The 17,193-nt window shown below is 45.4% G+C and overlaps 1 protein-coding gene across 1 annotated transcript in view; it reads left to right on the top strand.

The window, feature by feature from the left end:
* Positions 1-1,499: 1,499 nt before the first annotated feature.
* LOC146759739 (receptor-type tyrosine-protein phosphatase T-like) overlaps positions 1,500-17,193 on the top strand; it is a 116,805-nt gene continuing 101,111 nt past the window's right edge. The window contains exons 1-3 of the mRNA XM_085509860.1: positions 1,500-1,519; positions 12,082-12,440; positions 13,438-13,713. Of these exons, the coding sequence (XP_085365986.1) occupies positions 1,500-1,519; positions 12,082-12,440; positions 13,438-13,713 (655 nt within the window). The remainder of the gene's footprint in view (positions 1,520-12,081; positions 12,441-13,437; positions 13,714-17,193) is intronic.

Below are 17,193 nucleotides of genomic sequence, written 5' to 3'. Positions count from 1 at the left end.
TTCAGAATTTAAACAGCAGTCAGAAATTAAACTGAGCTTTGTCACCTCCATCAAATAGAAGGAGTGGTTGGGTGGTACAGCTTTCCAAATAACTTAGAAACTGGCACAACAATCAGATGCCTACTTTTTCTTTTTGAACTTGTTAATACATAGAGCGTAATAGCATCAGAATGCCCCAAGCACTTCAGATAACACGACAGCTGTAAACCCTTCTTTAAGGATTCCTTTGTTTAACCACTGAGTAACTGTAATTCAGTGGTACTGGTGGGAGAAGGGAAGTCCTAATCTTCCCAGACGGTGAATAGAGTTGATGTTCACATGCAGACTGGTGCTGCAGCACAGCCAGAAACCACTCATTTGGGAAACACAGCACCAAGAAAATAATGGGAATAGCTTCATAAAATCAGGCAGCTTCACCCAAATTTCATGTCAGATCTATAATTCTTCCTATTTCCAGGAAGAAAGGTTTTCCCTTTTTCTTGTAGTTTTCGTTTCATGCAAGCAGCTTTGTAGCTTACAAATTGTTTTCTAATCACCTCCTGGCGTGGACAAATCACACAGGTTTGACTCCATGTTTTACATAGTTAGCATTTTATATTTGTTCCAGTATGGAACTGTACAGTCATAGAATGGCCTGGGTTGAAAAGAATCTCAAAGATCATCCAGTTCCAACCCCCTGCGATGTGCAGGGTCGCCAACCACCAGACCAGGCTGCCCAGAGCCACATCCAGCCTTTCCTCACAGGAGAGCTGCTCCAGCCCTCTGATCATCACAGTGGCCCCTCCTCTGGACCCACCCCAACAGCTCCACATCCTTCCCCGGCCTGGACACAGTGCTGCAAATGGGGCCTCACAAGAGCTGAGCAGGAGGGGACAATCCCCCTCTGCCCCCCCACAGCCCCACACCCCCCTGTCCTCCCCGCACTCCCCATCAGCCCATCCCACCTCAGTGCTGCCTCTGTCTCTTCTCTCCTCTCCCCATCCCAGCGCCGGCCTCCCCCGGCCTCCCATTGGGCAGCGGCAGCTCCGCCGGCTCCGATTGGCTGAGCCGCAGTGCGCGGGAGTGGCCGTTGTGGGGGGGGCAGAGGGGGATGTGGGGCTGCAATGTGTCAGCGTCAGGAGCACAGGTGAAGGCAGCTGAGCTGTGTGAGCAGTTGTGTTTGAGTCTGGCTGCAGCTCTCTTAGACCCCACTGAAGGGCTGAGTGCCACTGGGCACTGTGTGGAAATTGCTTCTACTAGAGGTAGTTCTGTAAGACTGTTCTATAGAGCTGTGCAGGGGCTGTAAAAGGAGCTGAGGAGGACTGTAGGGGGGATATGGGGCTGTGGTGGGCCATAGGAGGACTAGGGGCTCTAGGGGGCTCTGAGGGTGTGTAGGGGTTGTGGGGAGCTATTGCAGCATATGGGCAGGTCTGGGGCTTTAAGGGGTGGTGTATGGAGAGATAGAGGGTTGTGGGGGCCTTAGGGTGATATGGGGCTACTGGGGGCTGTCGGGGGCAAATATGGGAAGGAATATGGAGGAGTACTGCTGCCCTGCAGCCAACAACAGCCTGAATGAGATCCTGGAGTCCCAGACGCTGGAGGATGAGCCGGGAAAGAGCAGAGGCTCCCCACAGAAGGGTAAATCACATCTGATAACGTGAGTGTGGAGCACAGCCAGCCCCTTCCTCACATGTGTGGGGCTTCCATGTTCCTCTGTGCCCATTGCAGTGTGCCACCCCAATCCTGCTGCCCAGCCAGGAGTGGATGGGATGAGCAGGTTGGGATGCACAGAGCAGTGCTCAGACATTGCTGGGACATTTGTGCACTGCTGTTGAGCTTCCCTTTGTGCAGCAGGGGAGAGGATGGAGGTTTACAGGTGGATGGTTGTTATTTCGATGGCATTGCACAGGTGGTAGAACCATGTCCATTCCCAAACTTATTCCAGGGCATGCGGGAATTTGTGCAGTTGTAGTTCCTGAATTGTGCTATTTAAAACCCTCCTGTAAATGGGGATGTTTTGTAATGCCTGCTGGGGCTGCAGGCAGCATTGCCTTCCTCCTTAGGGGGCAGGTTTAATCACAAACCTCCCTATTTCCTATCACAAACGTTCTACAAACCATGTCTGGGCATTGCTGTCTCGGCCTGGATCTCAGCTCCTGAGACTGTCAGATGTGAAGCAGCAGCAGCTGGGACAGGGCTGGCTCTGTGTGCCCTCTGTGGGTCTGTGGGCACAGAGTGGGGCAGAGGGATGACTGTGAGAGGGAGGAATTGCCCAGCCACAAGAAAGAGGAAATCAGCTGAAAAGGGGAGATTTGAGAAGCACTGAGGCTGTGGCTGCTTTGACAGTAAGAAGAAACCAAGCTGTCACTGTGCAGATGGGAACTCCAGTAGGAGAGCTGTGGTGGCTTTACAGATGGCAGACAGCAGCTGGAGTGTAGAGCCAAGGGTAGGGGGGGATCTTCCTCTTAGCAATGCCATGCAAAGAATGACGCAGACTCCTGCAGGGTCGGCTTTGCTGTGTGACCCTGGGTGGAAGCAGCTGGAAGGTCTCAGCCCTTCTGCGTTATCCCAGGAGCTGGGGCAGTGCTCGGTCTCATCCCACCTCTGCTAATAGCAAATGCAGAATCCCTTATCTGAGTGCCCTTTTCTCTCATGTAGAGTCACCAACCCTGGGAAGTTCACAAAAAGTTTGGGTGTTGTGTTGAGGGATGTGATTTAACTGGGAAGTATTGGTGATGGTTGGACTGGATGATCTTATAGGTCTTTTCCAACCTTGATAATTCTATGGAGTTGTAGCAGATTGTGGGGGTGTAGGTGTGGTATATATATGTACATCTATGGGAATATACGTATGAAAAAGATAGATCCATGCACATAGCAGGGGGTTGGAACTGGATGATCTTTGGGATCCTTTTCAAACCAGGCCATTCTATGACTGTACAGTTCCGTACTGGAACAAATATAAAATGCTAACTATGTAAAACATGGAGTCAAACCTGTGTGATTTGTCCACACCAGGAGGTGATTAGAAAACAATTTGTAAGCTACAAAGCTGCTTGCATGAAAGGAAAAGAAAATGATACTACAAGAAAAAGGGAAAACCTTTCTTCCTGAAAATAGGAAGAATAATGGACCTGACATGAAATTTGGGTGAAGCTGCCTGATTTTATGAAGCTCTTCCCATTATTTTCTTGGTGCTGTGTTTCCCAAATGAGTGGTTTCTGGCTGTGCTGCAGCACCAGTCTGCATGTGAACATCAACTCTATTCACCATCTGGGAAGATTAGGACTTCCCTTCTCCCACCAGCACCACTGAATTACAGTTACTCAGTGGTTAAACAAAGGAATCCTTAAAGAAGGGGTTACAGCTGTCGTGTTATCTGAAGTGCTTGGGGCATTCTGATGCTATTACGCTCTATGTATTAACAAGTTAAAAAAGAAAATATAGGCATCTGATTGTTGTGACAGTTTCTAAGCGATTTGGAAAGCTGTACCACCCAACCACTCCTTCTATTTGATGGAGGTGACAAAGCTCAGTTTAATTTCTGACTGCTGTTTAAATTCTGAAGCTCGAGCTGGTTCCTGGAGCAGAAAAAGCTCGGAAGCTGTCCCTCCTACAAGCAGGCACCTCTGAGCAAAATATGACATCTCAATTTCTGATGATAAGGTCAGGAGATCTGATTCCAGCGTCTAGCTTTCGGCTTCATGCTATGTTAGTGGGACCTTTGGCATTTAGCACTTAATGATCTTGAAGGTTTCTTCCAACCCAAGCCCTCCCGTGATCTTATGATTCTGTGATTTCATTCAGGTTTATTGAGATGAGTTCTCCTAAATGCGCTGTTCTCCATATGATTATAATTGGAGTCTAGATGGGTGACTGAAACCAGACACCAAACTTTCTGATGGCCAAAATGAAATGAACTCAATCCTTTACTGTGTCAGTAGTCTGTAACTAGAGCCCATCAGGTAATTCCCAGCCTCCTGCCTGTATCAGTGGCTGCACACAGTGAAAAAGTCTGATGGGATTTTAACCTATAAAATGTTCCAAAGCAACCAGAGGGTCAATATATTCACTATGCAAATACCTGCAGGAATAAGCTTGTCATGTATGTCCTCAGGTAGCACAGTAGTTAATGGTGGGACTCAGTAGGTCATGCTGCAAGTTGAGTCTGCTGATCTTGAAGGTCTTTTCCAGCCTACATGACCTTCTGCTAATATTTCTGAAATTTATTTCTGTTCAGCTCCCAGAAAACCTCCCACGCAGCCCCCAACTGACCCCGTGGTGAAAAATAAAACAGAAACCTCAGTGACGCTGGCATGGTCCCCTCCGAAGATGCACCGCCCCATTCCAATCAATGGCTACGTCGTGGAATGCAAGAAACTAACTGGCTTCACCTGGGTGAGGTGCCACGAGTCTCATGTCCCCGTCCCAGAGTTCACAGTGAGCAATCTGTCTGAAGAGGCTGATGATCAGTTCCGAGTGTCTGCAGTCAATGCGCATGGACAGAGCCCGTCTCTGGAATTCCCAGGGAGCGTGCACCTTGGTAAGCACAAAAACCCCAATGGAAATGGGTCAGTGTGTGCTGAGCAGCTGTGTTGGTTCCCTAAAGATGTTTCCTTTGACTTTAAGGACAGTAGTGCATTAACACACCAAAGGCTTTCCTTTATTCCTAGTTCTCCTATCTCCTATCAACCTCCAGCTACCACTAAAGTGATACAAGTTCTATTTCTGTGACAGAGACATGAATATCCTTATCTTTTGATATCTCACATGTGCAAGAGGCAGAACTTTCTGTAACAGATCTTAAGCATAGAAGTGCTTCTTCCAGCACTCATGCAAAGGGAGAAGTAGAAATGTACCTATGATTTAATCTTCCATCTCTAAATGAGATACCAGACTTGCATCTAAAGAGCATTAAGACAAACATGTTGTTCTTCCTCAGACCCAGTCCTGGCTGTGAAATCCCCCCTAACAACTGGTGAAGCTGTACCTGGAGGGGATGCCATGTTTACTATTGACCTTACAACAATGTGTTGCGGCACTTGGTACCTCAGTGGTAAAGTTTTACAGGAAAGCGAGACCTGGATCATCAAGAGAACCCAAACTACTCACAGCCTAATGATAAAGAACGTCACCAAGAACGATGATGGAGCAGAAGTGAAATTTGTTGCCAAAAATGTTGGTTTCAGCAGCAAGATGAGAGTGAGAGGTATTTGCTTTGATCCTTCTCCTTTCCTCTTACAGTCAAGGCATAGTTGCTGTGATCTGATGATTAGAACTGGGGCTGCAGGCATTCACTGACTGTACCAAATACCTGAAATTGCATCCCATGGACTGACGTGAGTCCTGGTAATGACCTAAACATGATAGCACTGAGTGTAGGGTAAGCCAATCTACCCAGCTGCTTGGTATCTGAACCAGATTGCTTCATGCCAGCTGATGAATGTCTGCAGTTCACAGCTACTGGCCAGTGCATTCAGTCACCAGGTTTACCACTGCATCACCATAGAGCAGTACTTTCAGCTCCAGGTTCAGACAGCCTTTCTGATTGCACTGGAATAGTTTAGAAGTAGGGGAGCAATCATTCCAATAATATCTCTATCAATCAGCTTTGCATGACAAAATAGAACAAATAAAGATTCATTATGGGAGGAGCTGTTTGTCATTGGGTGGAAACCTCTGCAGAAGCATGTTTAGAGCATTATTAATCAGTAGAAGGAGATGTTTGGTTGATTTTTACTTAGTAAATCCGGCAAGAAGACCAAATGAAATATCTTGAATTGCTCAGCACTGACACAATGATGAGTGCAGGAACAGAAGGTGATACTTTTTCAGAGATCTTGCAGCAAATATTGACCACGTTAGCCTGATATAAATTGAAATAACGCGGCCTTTGCTCCTGACAGGTGCTGCAGTGAGATTTACCAAGAAGAGCAAAGATGTAGAAAAGATCTGCGCTTGGCTGCGTGAGGAAGCCAAACTGCAGGCTGAGCTTTCAGACACAGGCGCTACTGTGGAGTGGATGAAGAATGGGAAGGATCTCAAGGCCAGTGAAAAACATGAGCTGCACATCGTGGGGAAGAAACACACCCTGAAAATTCACAGCGTCTCTATGGATGATGCTGGAAGTTGTCAGTGCATCTGTGAGGGGGATAAAATGCTCTATCAGCTTTCAGTGAAAGGTATGTGACAGTCTGGGCTGTGCTCCTCCTGCCCAGGGCCAGCAGACTGCATTCACCTGACTCCCCGACAGTCCAGCTGTTGTCAGACAGCATCTGGGGTGTTTTCAGTGGCTGTTTTGACTTGAACTGGCCAATCTGCTTTGTAGAGCCATTTGATTTCTGTGTTCTGTGCTGTGATTCGTCCCTAAGATACAGAGGAAATCAAGGGAAAGATAGGAAAAAGAGCATCCCAGTCTTCCTGTTCTTCTCTCAGGGTGGCCACGAGAGATGATGTCAACAGCTCTTTTTGTAGCAGTGATCCCAAATGTAGAAGAGACCTGTGAAGAGTCACAGGGATGTTTACTTAGCTGTCATTCCATGGTGGGCTTTTTCTTGCACAGATGTAGAGAGAAACTGAACTTTCCCACGCAGGTCTCTGTTTTGCTGCAGGGTGTAGGTCTGATCTCTGAGATCCACACGCTGGGCCTTGATTGCAATAAATGAGAGCCCTTTGTTTGCTCCAGTGGAAGACTTTCCATTTCTGCAGTACCCTCTGCAGATGACACAAATGCAAATGCACCTTCTTCCCAGCAACAATTGCCTTTTTTTTTTTTATACTGAGTATGCATGAGGCTCTTCATCATATTCTGCTGGCTTGTCACCCTTGTTGGTCCATGGAGAAACAACAAAGCCCTAGAGTAGTGTATGCACTTTGGTATTGGAGAGCTTACTTAATTGCTTCTTCTCAAAGAACAAACTCCAGAGAGACATGGAGACAGCTCCAAACAGAATTGAATAATGGGACTAAATTGATGGAGAGCAGAATTCCTGCCAAGGCTTGTCAGCTAGTCTTAATTTTGCTTTTCTTCTCTCAGTCATGTTAGCATAATATTTCATACTGGCAGGTCTGCCCCCAGAATTAATTGAATTCGCTGATGGATGTTTCCATGTGCTTTGCATTCTAATGTGACTATCAAAAGAGTAATCAATGCTGTTATTTTAAAACCTGTGTTGGCAAGCTGTAAGACAAACAACTGCTGTTGGTAGCTTGGTTACTGCAGAATAAGCTTTCGTGTATCTCACAGATAGGGAAGAGACCCTTAAGGGTCAGCTAGTTGGACTGCCTGGCAATGAACAGGGGCACCGCAGCTCCATCAGGTGCTCTGAGCCCTGTCCAGCCTGACTTTGAACATCCTCAGGCTCACAAATCTTATACCTATGTCACACACTCGCAGTATTTCACCATTCAGCATCGCCACTTGTATCTTCTCTTGCTGTAAACCAGAGCTAGCTGGTAAATCATCTGCTGTGCGGGTCAGCTGTGTCTCTCCCATGGGCATCACGTGGCTGCTGGGAGGCTCTGAAGAGCTGCAGCCAGAGGTGTGTCACCCGCTGGGCCTCGTGCCCAAAGGAGCCCACAGGAAAGTGTTGTTGCAGTTTGTCATGCACTGCACTGCCATGAGACTTGACGTGCCAGACATCCTCTGACACGTGACCTCCTGCATCCAGGCAGGACATCTGAGACGTCTCCTTCAGCCTGACGTGGCTGCAGTTTCACACTGGTTTTACTAAGGAAGGAGAAGGCACGTGGATGAAACTCTTTTCCTGCCCTTCCTGGCATTAGCTCATAGTACAAGTAGAGCACTGTCAGGTCAAGCCTGGAGGAGTAATGCTTGTCACTGACATGTTCCTGTTCAGGGTGGAGCTGGAGGGTAGAATAACACAAGAAATTGTCATTGAAATTCAATATCTGTGAAATTCAGCTGGCTGCATTCACAGAACCTGGCGTTAAGATCTGTTTTCTGGTTTATTTTCCATAACCCAGTCCTCATTTATGAACTGAAGCTCTACTGAAAGCCTTTCGCTGTGTATGCTCATGCTGCAGTGCAGCTCTTGTGACCTTTAACAGCACATTCACGTTCCTCTGATCACAGGATCCTTAAGGTTGATTAAGACCCTCTAGTCCGACTGCTCACCCATCACCACCATGATGCTCACCATCAGCTAGCTAAAAACTCAGCAGAGATGATAGATGAAGCACAACACTGGATTTGGGATGGCTAGAGATTCCTAAGATATTGAAGGATTGCTTGCAGGTGGTGTTGGCTCAGGTATTCACCCTGCATCCCACCTCCCGTTCTGTTTGGTTGAGAATCATGCATTCTGCAATTTCACTTTGTAATTCAAAGACCCTGGCTTTACCTGTTGACAAACTGATCTAAAACAAGCCAAGAAGACTCCGTTGGAACTGGTGGATGCAGAACAAAGGCATCCCCAAAGGACAAGTTGCACTGTTTGATGAACATTATTGGATGAGAGCTAAGCTAAGATTTAAAAGGTTCTGGGGCTGTCTCTGAGCATCAAATACAGAGGAAGCCTGCATGATTCCCTGAGAATGGATACCTCCTACTTTGGTGTAGGGTTAAGGGAACACTAGCAGTAACTCCTATCACAAAATGTCACATGGCTCAGACAAAATGCCATCAAGAGGGCTTAATTAGAAGCACCAAATGGTCACAAGATGGTCTTAGGGCAGGGAAGTAATCTATCTACGTGATATTGATTGATGCTGTTAGTTCTTAACAGCTTGACTCTAGAGGGACTGTTCTTCTTTGGTCACCTAGTTTTAAAAGAATAGATGGCTCCTGTCTATTACAATTTTTAAGGCATTATTTGTTCACTGATGCCATAAATGTGCCTGTCGTAGCAATTGGCCTTGGTATATTCAGTGACTGAAAGCAACAGTTGTTGCTCTAAGAAATGCAATATTAAGATAGGTCTGCCTGTAGCTGACAGCCATCAGCTTGCTCCTCAGACAGGTTTCTGTGTGGATGGAATGAAGGGCATGAAATACTGATGCGCTCATCAAACGCTGCTTGTTAGCGTAGAGACAAGTTGTTGAATAGGTTTGTTCATGTATTGCAAACACGTTACTTAGCTGCCTTCATTTTAGCTTCAGAAGAACATGTGCAGAATACAGAATTGATTAGAAGAAATAAGAACTGTCTGCATAGAACTTACTATTTCCTTACACAGGAGAATCAAGCAGATGTTTGTATGTGAGTACCTCCAGAGGTGAAACTCGATCATCCAAATGTAATGAGCAGAGACATTACAATCAGTTCTAACTGTATCTTAATGCTGTGCTGAATAAGCCTGAGTCAGGATGTAAACCACTTTCTCTTTTTTTCTTCAGATGGAGCCATTAATTTTGTCAAGAAGCCCAAAACGACTCCAGAAATATCAGTCAGTCCTTCTGAAGACCTGGAGCTGGTGTGTGAGGTGTCAGCTGCAAGCGGAGCTGTCGTATGGAAGAAAGATCAAACAGAGGTGAAGCAGGACCAGAGGACAACCATCATCTCCCAGGGGACGCACCTCAAGCTCATGATCAAAAATGTGACCCTGAAAGACCAAGGGAGCTACAGCTGTGAAACAAAAGATGACAAAGCAACATTCCAAGTGAAAGTCAGAGGTGAGAAAATGCTTGGAATCCCAGAGATAAAGGAACGCTTCATTTTGTGTGTCTTGCATTGGGAGAATCATCTGACAGCCTCTCTGGTGCAAAACATTTTGGCTATAGGACTTTCTTTGTCATCTAGTGTCATAGCAACACTATTCTACATGTGCTTTTCCATCCAGGAATGAATTACTGCAACAAACCATAGGCAAGGAGGGTAACTTGTGCAGCTCTTGTAGTCATCTGGTGGCTGCAGGGTTACAGTGCAAGAGCACACCAGGCATGCAAGGAGTGAGAAAAGGGGAGGTGTTTGAAGAGATCTGGTTACAAAATTTGAATGACACAATTAGGTGGAAAATGCCAATAATCAGACTCATAAATGGCCTGGGTTGCAAAGCCCCACAGTGCTCATCCAGTTCCAACCCCCTTCTTCCTATGTGCAGGGTTGCCAAGCAGCAGCCCAGGCTGCCCAGAACCACATCGAGCCTGGCCTTGAATGCCTGCAGGGATGGAGCATCCACAGTCTCTTTGGGCAAGCTGTTCTAGAGGGCCATTCCCATCTGATTTACTGGAAATGTAGAGAGACATGAGAAGAAAAAAAGATAAGGGAGGAGGTTCAGCAGTGCATGCAGGTGTTCTAAATCTCATGTCCAAATCTGCTATCAGACTGCGAAATGTTTAGCTTTGTGATATGATGTGATATGATTTGATATGATATGAAATGATATGCCTATCATTTCCCAAGGCAAGATAGAGGGGAAAGTATTTTCCTGTCTTAATGAGGTATCATGATGCTCCCTGTGAAGGGCAGGTATAGTGAAAACGGGGAACTGGAGTTAGCTCTGCAGCAGACTACAGCAAAACGGTGTGACTGTTGTGATGTCCCTGCAGAGAAAGAAGACGTGTTTACAAACAAGGACAAGGTACAAAAGGAGGTGAAGGCTGTACTCACTCAAAACGCCACGCTGAGCTGCGAGGTGGCCCAGGAGAAGACGGAGGTGAAGTGGTACAAGGAGGGGAAACTGATCACCTCGAGCAAGAAGTTCAAGGTGGAGTCAGAGGGCAAACAGCGTCGGCTGGTGGTGAGCCAGGTGGAGAAGAAAGATGCAGGGGAGTACAGCTGCGAGGCTGCTGGCCAGAAACTCACCTTCAAGATTCATTTCACAGGTGAGAGAAATTGTTTCGACTGTACTAAAGCCCCCAACAAAGAAGGAAGGGAAGGTTAAGTGGTTTGACACATTCAACCCCAGCATTCAGTGATGTAGACGGTGCTTAAATTCTGTTTAATTCGTGTACTTTCTGTTTGCCTTCTGAAGCTATGAACGCAGAGGACTTGGGTAGCCTCAGCTTAAGACAGGCTGGAAATAATTGGGGAATTTCCCTGGGCATCTCAAGTAGATGCAATGATAGCAAAATGAGAAGTCAATAATTTCAGGGGAAATTAAAGAATATGAAAGATATCTTCAGGGCACAAGCACACCCCTGCAAATGCTTCTTCCTAAATAGTCTTAGAGACAGCATTTGGTCACAATGCTAGAAGGCGGCATTGGTGGTTTCTATTAAATTAAAGAAACCTGCAACTAAAAAGGTTTTCCTGTATTTTCTTTTGTTTTCTTCTCTATAGCAGGTACAAAAGAAATGCTTAAAAATAGAAAGGCTTCAAGCTGGTGCTTTTCTTTCCAGAAATGTAGGAAGACAGGCATTCTATTTATTAGGAGAGTCTGATAAGAAAGTGGAAAAAGGCTTTTTACCAGGGTCTGTAGCAACATAAGAAGGGGCAATGGTTTCAAAAGTGAAGAGGGTAGACTCAGTTTGGACATGAGAAAAGTTCTTTATGATGAGGGTGGTGATACACTGGAACAGATTGTCCAGTGAAGGTTGTGGGTGACTCATCATTGGAGTGTCCAAGGGCAGGCTGGATGGGGACCCTGGGCAGCCTCATTTAGTGAATGATGTCCCTGACCACGGCAAGAGGTTGGACTGGATGATCTTTAAAGCTTCCTTCTATACCCAAACCGTTCTATGATTCCATAGGGGAAACCATTTTATTACTGCCTCTGAAAACTCAGGAGATATTAGAACTGTTTTCAGAAATAAATAGGTGAGAAAAATACATTTCCTCACTATGACTTAATCACAAACAGAATTTAACCTTGACCCTCACCTGGCTTTTGCTGGCAAAGCAACTTACAGCTGTCAGCTTGTTTGGACAATTTAATGCCTGTCCCCTTGTATGAAACAGACTTTTCAATGACTGCGTATGCTGGTGTGCTGCTGGACAGTGGGGAAAGGGGTGTTTTTTAATTTTTGAAGATTTTGGAACATGATACTGTTTGAAATGAAAACAAGTTTAGGGCTATCTAAGCTGTTTTGGTCTGGCAGGGAGGAAGTTCTTCACTAGCAATTGATATAGTTCAGATGTTGGCGTTCAGTTCATAGCACTGTCAGGAAATGTGAGTGGGAAAGCTGTCCTCAACGGTACAGTCCAAAGACTAATTTGGGCATTTGGGGAAGGCTGTGTAGAAAAGATTCATGTCTTAAATGTGCCCATTTGCCTTCAATTCCAGAAGCAGAAGATGTTTTTATCAACAAGGAGAAGGTGCAGAAGGAGGTGAAGGCTGCACCAACAGAAAATGCCACGCTGAGCTGCGAGGTGGCCCAGGAGAAGACGGAGGTGAAGTGGTACAAGGAGGGGAAACTGATCACCTCGAGCAAGAAGTTCAAGGCTGAGTCAGAGGGCAAACAGCGTCGGCTGGTGGTGAGCCAGGTGGAGAAGAAAGGTGCAGGGGAGTACAGCTGCGAGGCTGCTGGCCAGAAACTCACCTTCAAGATTCATGTCACAGGTAAGACAGGTGTTGTCTGAAATACAGCAGAGAACAGTAAAGTAAAATCTAGTTTCCATTATACAGTGATCCAGGTGCAGTAGTCTGTGCTGAGGTTTTTCCCCTAGACTTGATTGCCTGGGTTTGTAGCAAGTATTTGGTTTTAGTATGGCACAAAGACCTGTTTCAGTCTGTCTGTAGAATAATAATTACTGATATATGTACAATGGAAGCAATGTTCAAGATATTATTCAAATCTCTCCTGTGCCTGAGATCCCAAACTGTAATTCTTGTTCACCTAAACATTTGACTAAGATAAGTATGTGCAGTGAGGCTGGAGTGCATGTTGTACGTGCAGCCTTTCGTGGCAGGAGAAGCAGGAACTTCTCCTAGTAGTACACTGCCTTTTTACTATGCCTTTATGTTGGAGGCTGCATCTGGATAGGTGAGTCTGCTACTCACAGTAAGAGACCTGGTAGAGCTGACTATTCCCAGAGCTCAAAGTAAGATAGATATCTGCAAATCACACACAAAGAACAAAGGACTGCGTTGGTGAGCATATTTCCTTTGTGCCTTTGACAGTCACAGTTGTGGCAATGGTAGAGGCCATGAGGAGTCTGTTCGGGAAGCCAGGAGTACTGTTCTGGGTCATGAAAAGGCAGCCAGTGGTTTGACTATGACATGTTTATGTGTTTTGATGTTTCACAGTGGGTCTTAAGTAAAAGGAACTCAGGTTTTGGTTGCCTGCAGGACAGATGTTCTTTTGGGTTCAATATGTTTGCATAGTGACTTGCAACCATGGGACTGGTGTTCAAGGACCCTCTTGGTTCCTTCAGTTCCTAGGTTCTTTCTTGCCTAGATTTGACACTTTGTTTCAACAGAAGAGCTGATATTCTCTATGAAGGCTATTAGTTTGGGCACAAGTGGTAACCTAAACCTGTTCCAACCTGTACATACAAACCTGCAAGTTGGTCTCATTTCGGTCCCTCAGTCAATACTTTTTCTTTTCTTCCCTCAGAGCCAAAACCTGTGTTTATAAACCAGGAGCAGGTGCAGAAAGAGGTGAGTGCTGCCCTGGCAGCAAGTGCCTCCCTCAGCTGTGAAGTAGCACAGGATCCAACTGGAGTAAAATGGTGCAAGGATGGAAGACTGCTTGCCTCCTCCAGAAAGTTCAAACTGGAATCTGTGGGCAAAACACGGCGTCTGGTTGTGGAGCAGCTGGAGAAGAAAGATGCTGGAGAATACATCTGCGAGGCTGCTGGCCAGAAGATGACCTTCGAGCTGGAAACAACTGGTGAGCATTCAGAAATTCTCAGCCAGGATTTTGTAGCCTTGTTGTGAACTGGGTTTTAGGGTGAAATCTCAGTTTTCTTTGCACCTGACAGTGTGAGAATTTGCTCTGGCAAATTGCTCTTGCTTTGTGTACCTCCCCGGTGCTCAGCTGTTCCTTCCCTTACTTGGGGATAACGTCATTTATTCAAGGTGATGTCCAAACAGGCTTGTTAACAGTCCTCTGCAGTGCTTTAAGCTGTCATATGTCAGCCAGAATTTATGCATGTTCTATAGCCATTCCTACATGTTGAAAACACTGCACTGTGCTTAAGCTTCAGCATATGTGCCAGTAAGCACAGTTCCATTAATTCTAGGGAATTGGATGAATTAAGCATAGATGTGAAGGCTGCCTTTACTCAGTGCAGAGATGGAAGGACTAATGTAGATTTGACTTGATATTTTCCCTTCTAGGATGGGAAGGAGCTCCGTCAAAGTAAAAAAGTGGGCATTACTTCCCAGGGAAATAAGAGAAGTCTCATTATTCACAGGTGGTGAACTCTCATTTTCTCTCTCAGTCTGCAACCAGGTTGGGTTGCTGTTTCAGTACTGGCTGTTTTATGCAGGAACTCTGCTCCTGAGGTTAATCCAAGTTGTATCCATGCCCTTCAGAAGGAAAGGGAAATAGCAGCACAGAAATATGGTCTGATTCTGACATAAAGAAGTGCAGACCTGGACAGTTAAAAGGGATTGTGTGATGTTCAAGGGATTTTGAAGCAAAGATATCCCCTAGGTAAGATTTGTGGCTGACATTCCCCATACATTGTTTGTGGGCACACAAGCTAAGGAGAGACTAGTGATGAGCATGCAGAGAAGCCAATGATTCAGACAGGTTTGTAGTGACACGACATTGTAGAGTTCTGTCTAGTTCTCCTTGGCATAGTTTGGAAAATGAAGATGAGGAGATTGGAGGTAACCAATATGGCTTCCTCAAATTCAAGCCATGCCTGACAAACTTGGTGGCCTTTCATGATGGAGTAACAGCATCAGTGGATAATGGGAGAGCAACTGACATCATCTACATGGACCTGTGCAGAGCATTTGATCCCATCCTGCATGACATCCTGGTCACCAAAGTGGAGAAAAATGGTTTTGATGGATGGACCAGTTGCAGGATAGGGAACTGTCTGGATGGTCACACTCAGAGAGCTGCAGTCAATAGCTCAGTGTCCAGGTGGAGGGTGGTGTTGGGACCAGTGTTATTTAACATTTTTGTAGGCAACATGGAGAGTGGAATCAAATGCAGCCTCAGCAAGTTTGCAGATGACCCCAAGCTGAGCGGTGCTGTTGATGTGCTAGAGGGAAGGGATGCTACCCAGAGGGACCTGGACAGGCTGGAGAGGTGGGCCCTTGGCAGCCTCATGAACTTGAGTGTGGCCAAGTACAAGGCCCTGCACCTGGGTCAGGGCAATCCCAAGCACAGGCACAGGCTTAGAGGAGAATGATTTGAGAGAAGCCTTGACCCTGTTAAGAAGAGTTGGTCTGGAGGGAGGTGTCCCTGCCTATAGCAGGGGCATTGGAACTAAATGACCTTAAAGATTCATTCCATCCTATTGTTTTTCTAACCTTAATTTTGCTTGAAGAGTTTTAGAATAAATGAAATTCTGGTTTCCGTGAAAAGTGTTTGCAGGGAGCTCCATTGTAGCTAGTAAGTCTATCTTTAAGTTCGAAGGCAATAATGCATTGACTGTGTTGAAGAGAGAAATGACTCAGGAATGGATGATGGTTTAGAATAAAACATAATCCTACTTATTTTCTATGCAAATATGTGTAAGGAAAAGATGCTGCACTCAGTTCTGGAAATACCCTGACAAATATATCTCTAGTGTTTCACAGCTGGAGATATCAAGATTGTTAAAGCACTGGAAGATGTGGAAGTGAATGAATATGGGAGTGCATCTTTTGTCTGAGATTTCACACGATGAGGTTCAGAGCCAGTGGTACAAAGATGACAACAAGCTGAAGGCTGATGACAACATCAGAATGCAGCAAGATGGTAGGGTGTAAGAGGGGGATCTTTCTCCTGAGTGGGGGGTGGGTTGGAGGTCAAGCATATAAGACATCTGAAATGAAGTGAAGAGGGTTCAGAAGAGAGTTCCCCTTTTGTTTTGGGACTGAGGTTAGGGTGGAACAAGTGACATGGTGGGATGCTTAGTGTGGGAAGTGTGATGCTATCCCACCATCCCACACTGCCGGGAGCAGGTAGTAAATGAGTGCAGTTATTTCCAAAGTGGGGGTGAACAGGGCAGTCAGTTCACCTCTCCAAAGAGGTTTTGTCTGACAGTGAGTGTGATCCTTCTGTATCAGGTACTTTGAAGGTGACGGCGGCCACATTTGGTCAGTCTTTGTAGAAGCCATGTTTAGATTCCGCTTTGGTGGGGATGTGGACGTAGGGGAATGGGTGGTTTCATTGACATGAGAGAACAGGCAGTGATGCTGTGAAACCAGATGGATGATGCTCAGCCTGGCCATGTGCCTCAGAGCTCTTTGCTCAAGGAAGCAAAGTGTAGTTGTGGGTTTGCTCTCAAGAGCACAGTTTGGTAGGGATGAGTTTGTGGTTGGACTAGATGACCTTAGTGGTCTTTTCCAGCCTTAGTGACTCTGTGGTTCTCTGCTTCAGGAAAGAGCTACTCGCTGACTTACACACGTGTCCAAGTCAAGGATGCAGCAGAAGTAAAATCTGTAGCAGAAAAGGCAGAATCTCGTGAATCTTGTGCCCATCTTACAGTTAAAGGTAATTATGCTTCTGATGACGATTTTGATTAAATTATCTTATGTTATAAACGAGCTAACATCCTTTGCTTTAATGTCAGGGAAGTTAAACACCACCAGGACCTTTCACAGAAATAAAAACTCCTACCTACCTACCTTTCTGCCCACAAAATATCCAGCTTCTCTTTTGGAATTTACTTTTGCTAAGTAAAACAGATTATTTTCTTAGGAGGTTGATTTTCTACGTTTAGACTTCAGATTTGTGTTTGAACGTTGAGGGATAAAAAACATAGCTTGACTTTTTCTTCATTTTCTCTTGCTGTTTGAAAAGAGCACAGGGTTTTTTGTTTTTTTTTTTTAATATATACAATGTTAGGGTATATATATGATGTTAAGTGTGATAAAGAAAATGAAGACATTTGAGTTAGCACACTACTCAAGAGTTCAGTCCCCAGCTTTGCCACTGTTACCATTATAAGGGCAAGAACTTCCTGGAAAATGAATTTCTCCTAAGTAGAGTCATTACATTTGAGCTACAGAGACCTTTACTAGGTGAAAACTTGTTCAGAGCTAAGTTGCTGTATTTAACCAAAGTAATTATCAATGTCCGTGTTTCATTGAACCTCTTTTCCATTTCGTAATGCGAGGAGTTTGATATTGGGATGGGAAGGTCATGGTTTGATTTAGATGTTGGACTGGGAATCAGAAGATCTGGGCTCTCTTCAGGTTGTCA

The sequence above is a fragment of the Coturnix japonica genome, chromosome 9 (assembly GCF_054131305.1).
Source record: "Coturnix japonica strain WE chromosome 9, WE-NBRP24, whole genome shotgun sequence".
Classification (NCBI taxonomy): domain Eukaryota; kingdom Metazoa; phylum Chordata; class Aves; order Galliformes; family Phasianidae; genus Coturnix; species Coturnix japonica.
This window is presented reverse-complemented; position numbering and strand designations above follow the sequence as displayed.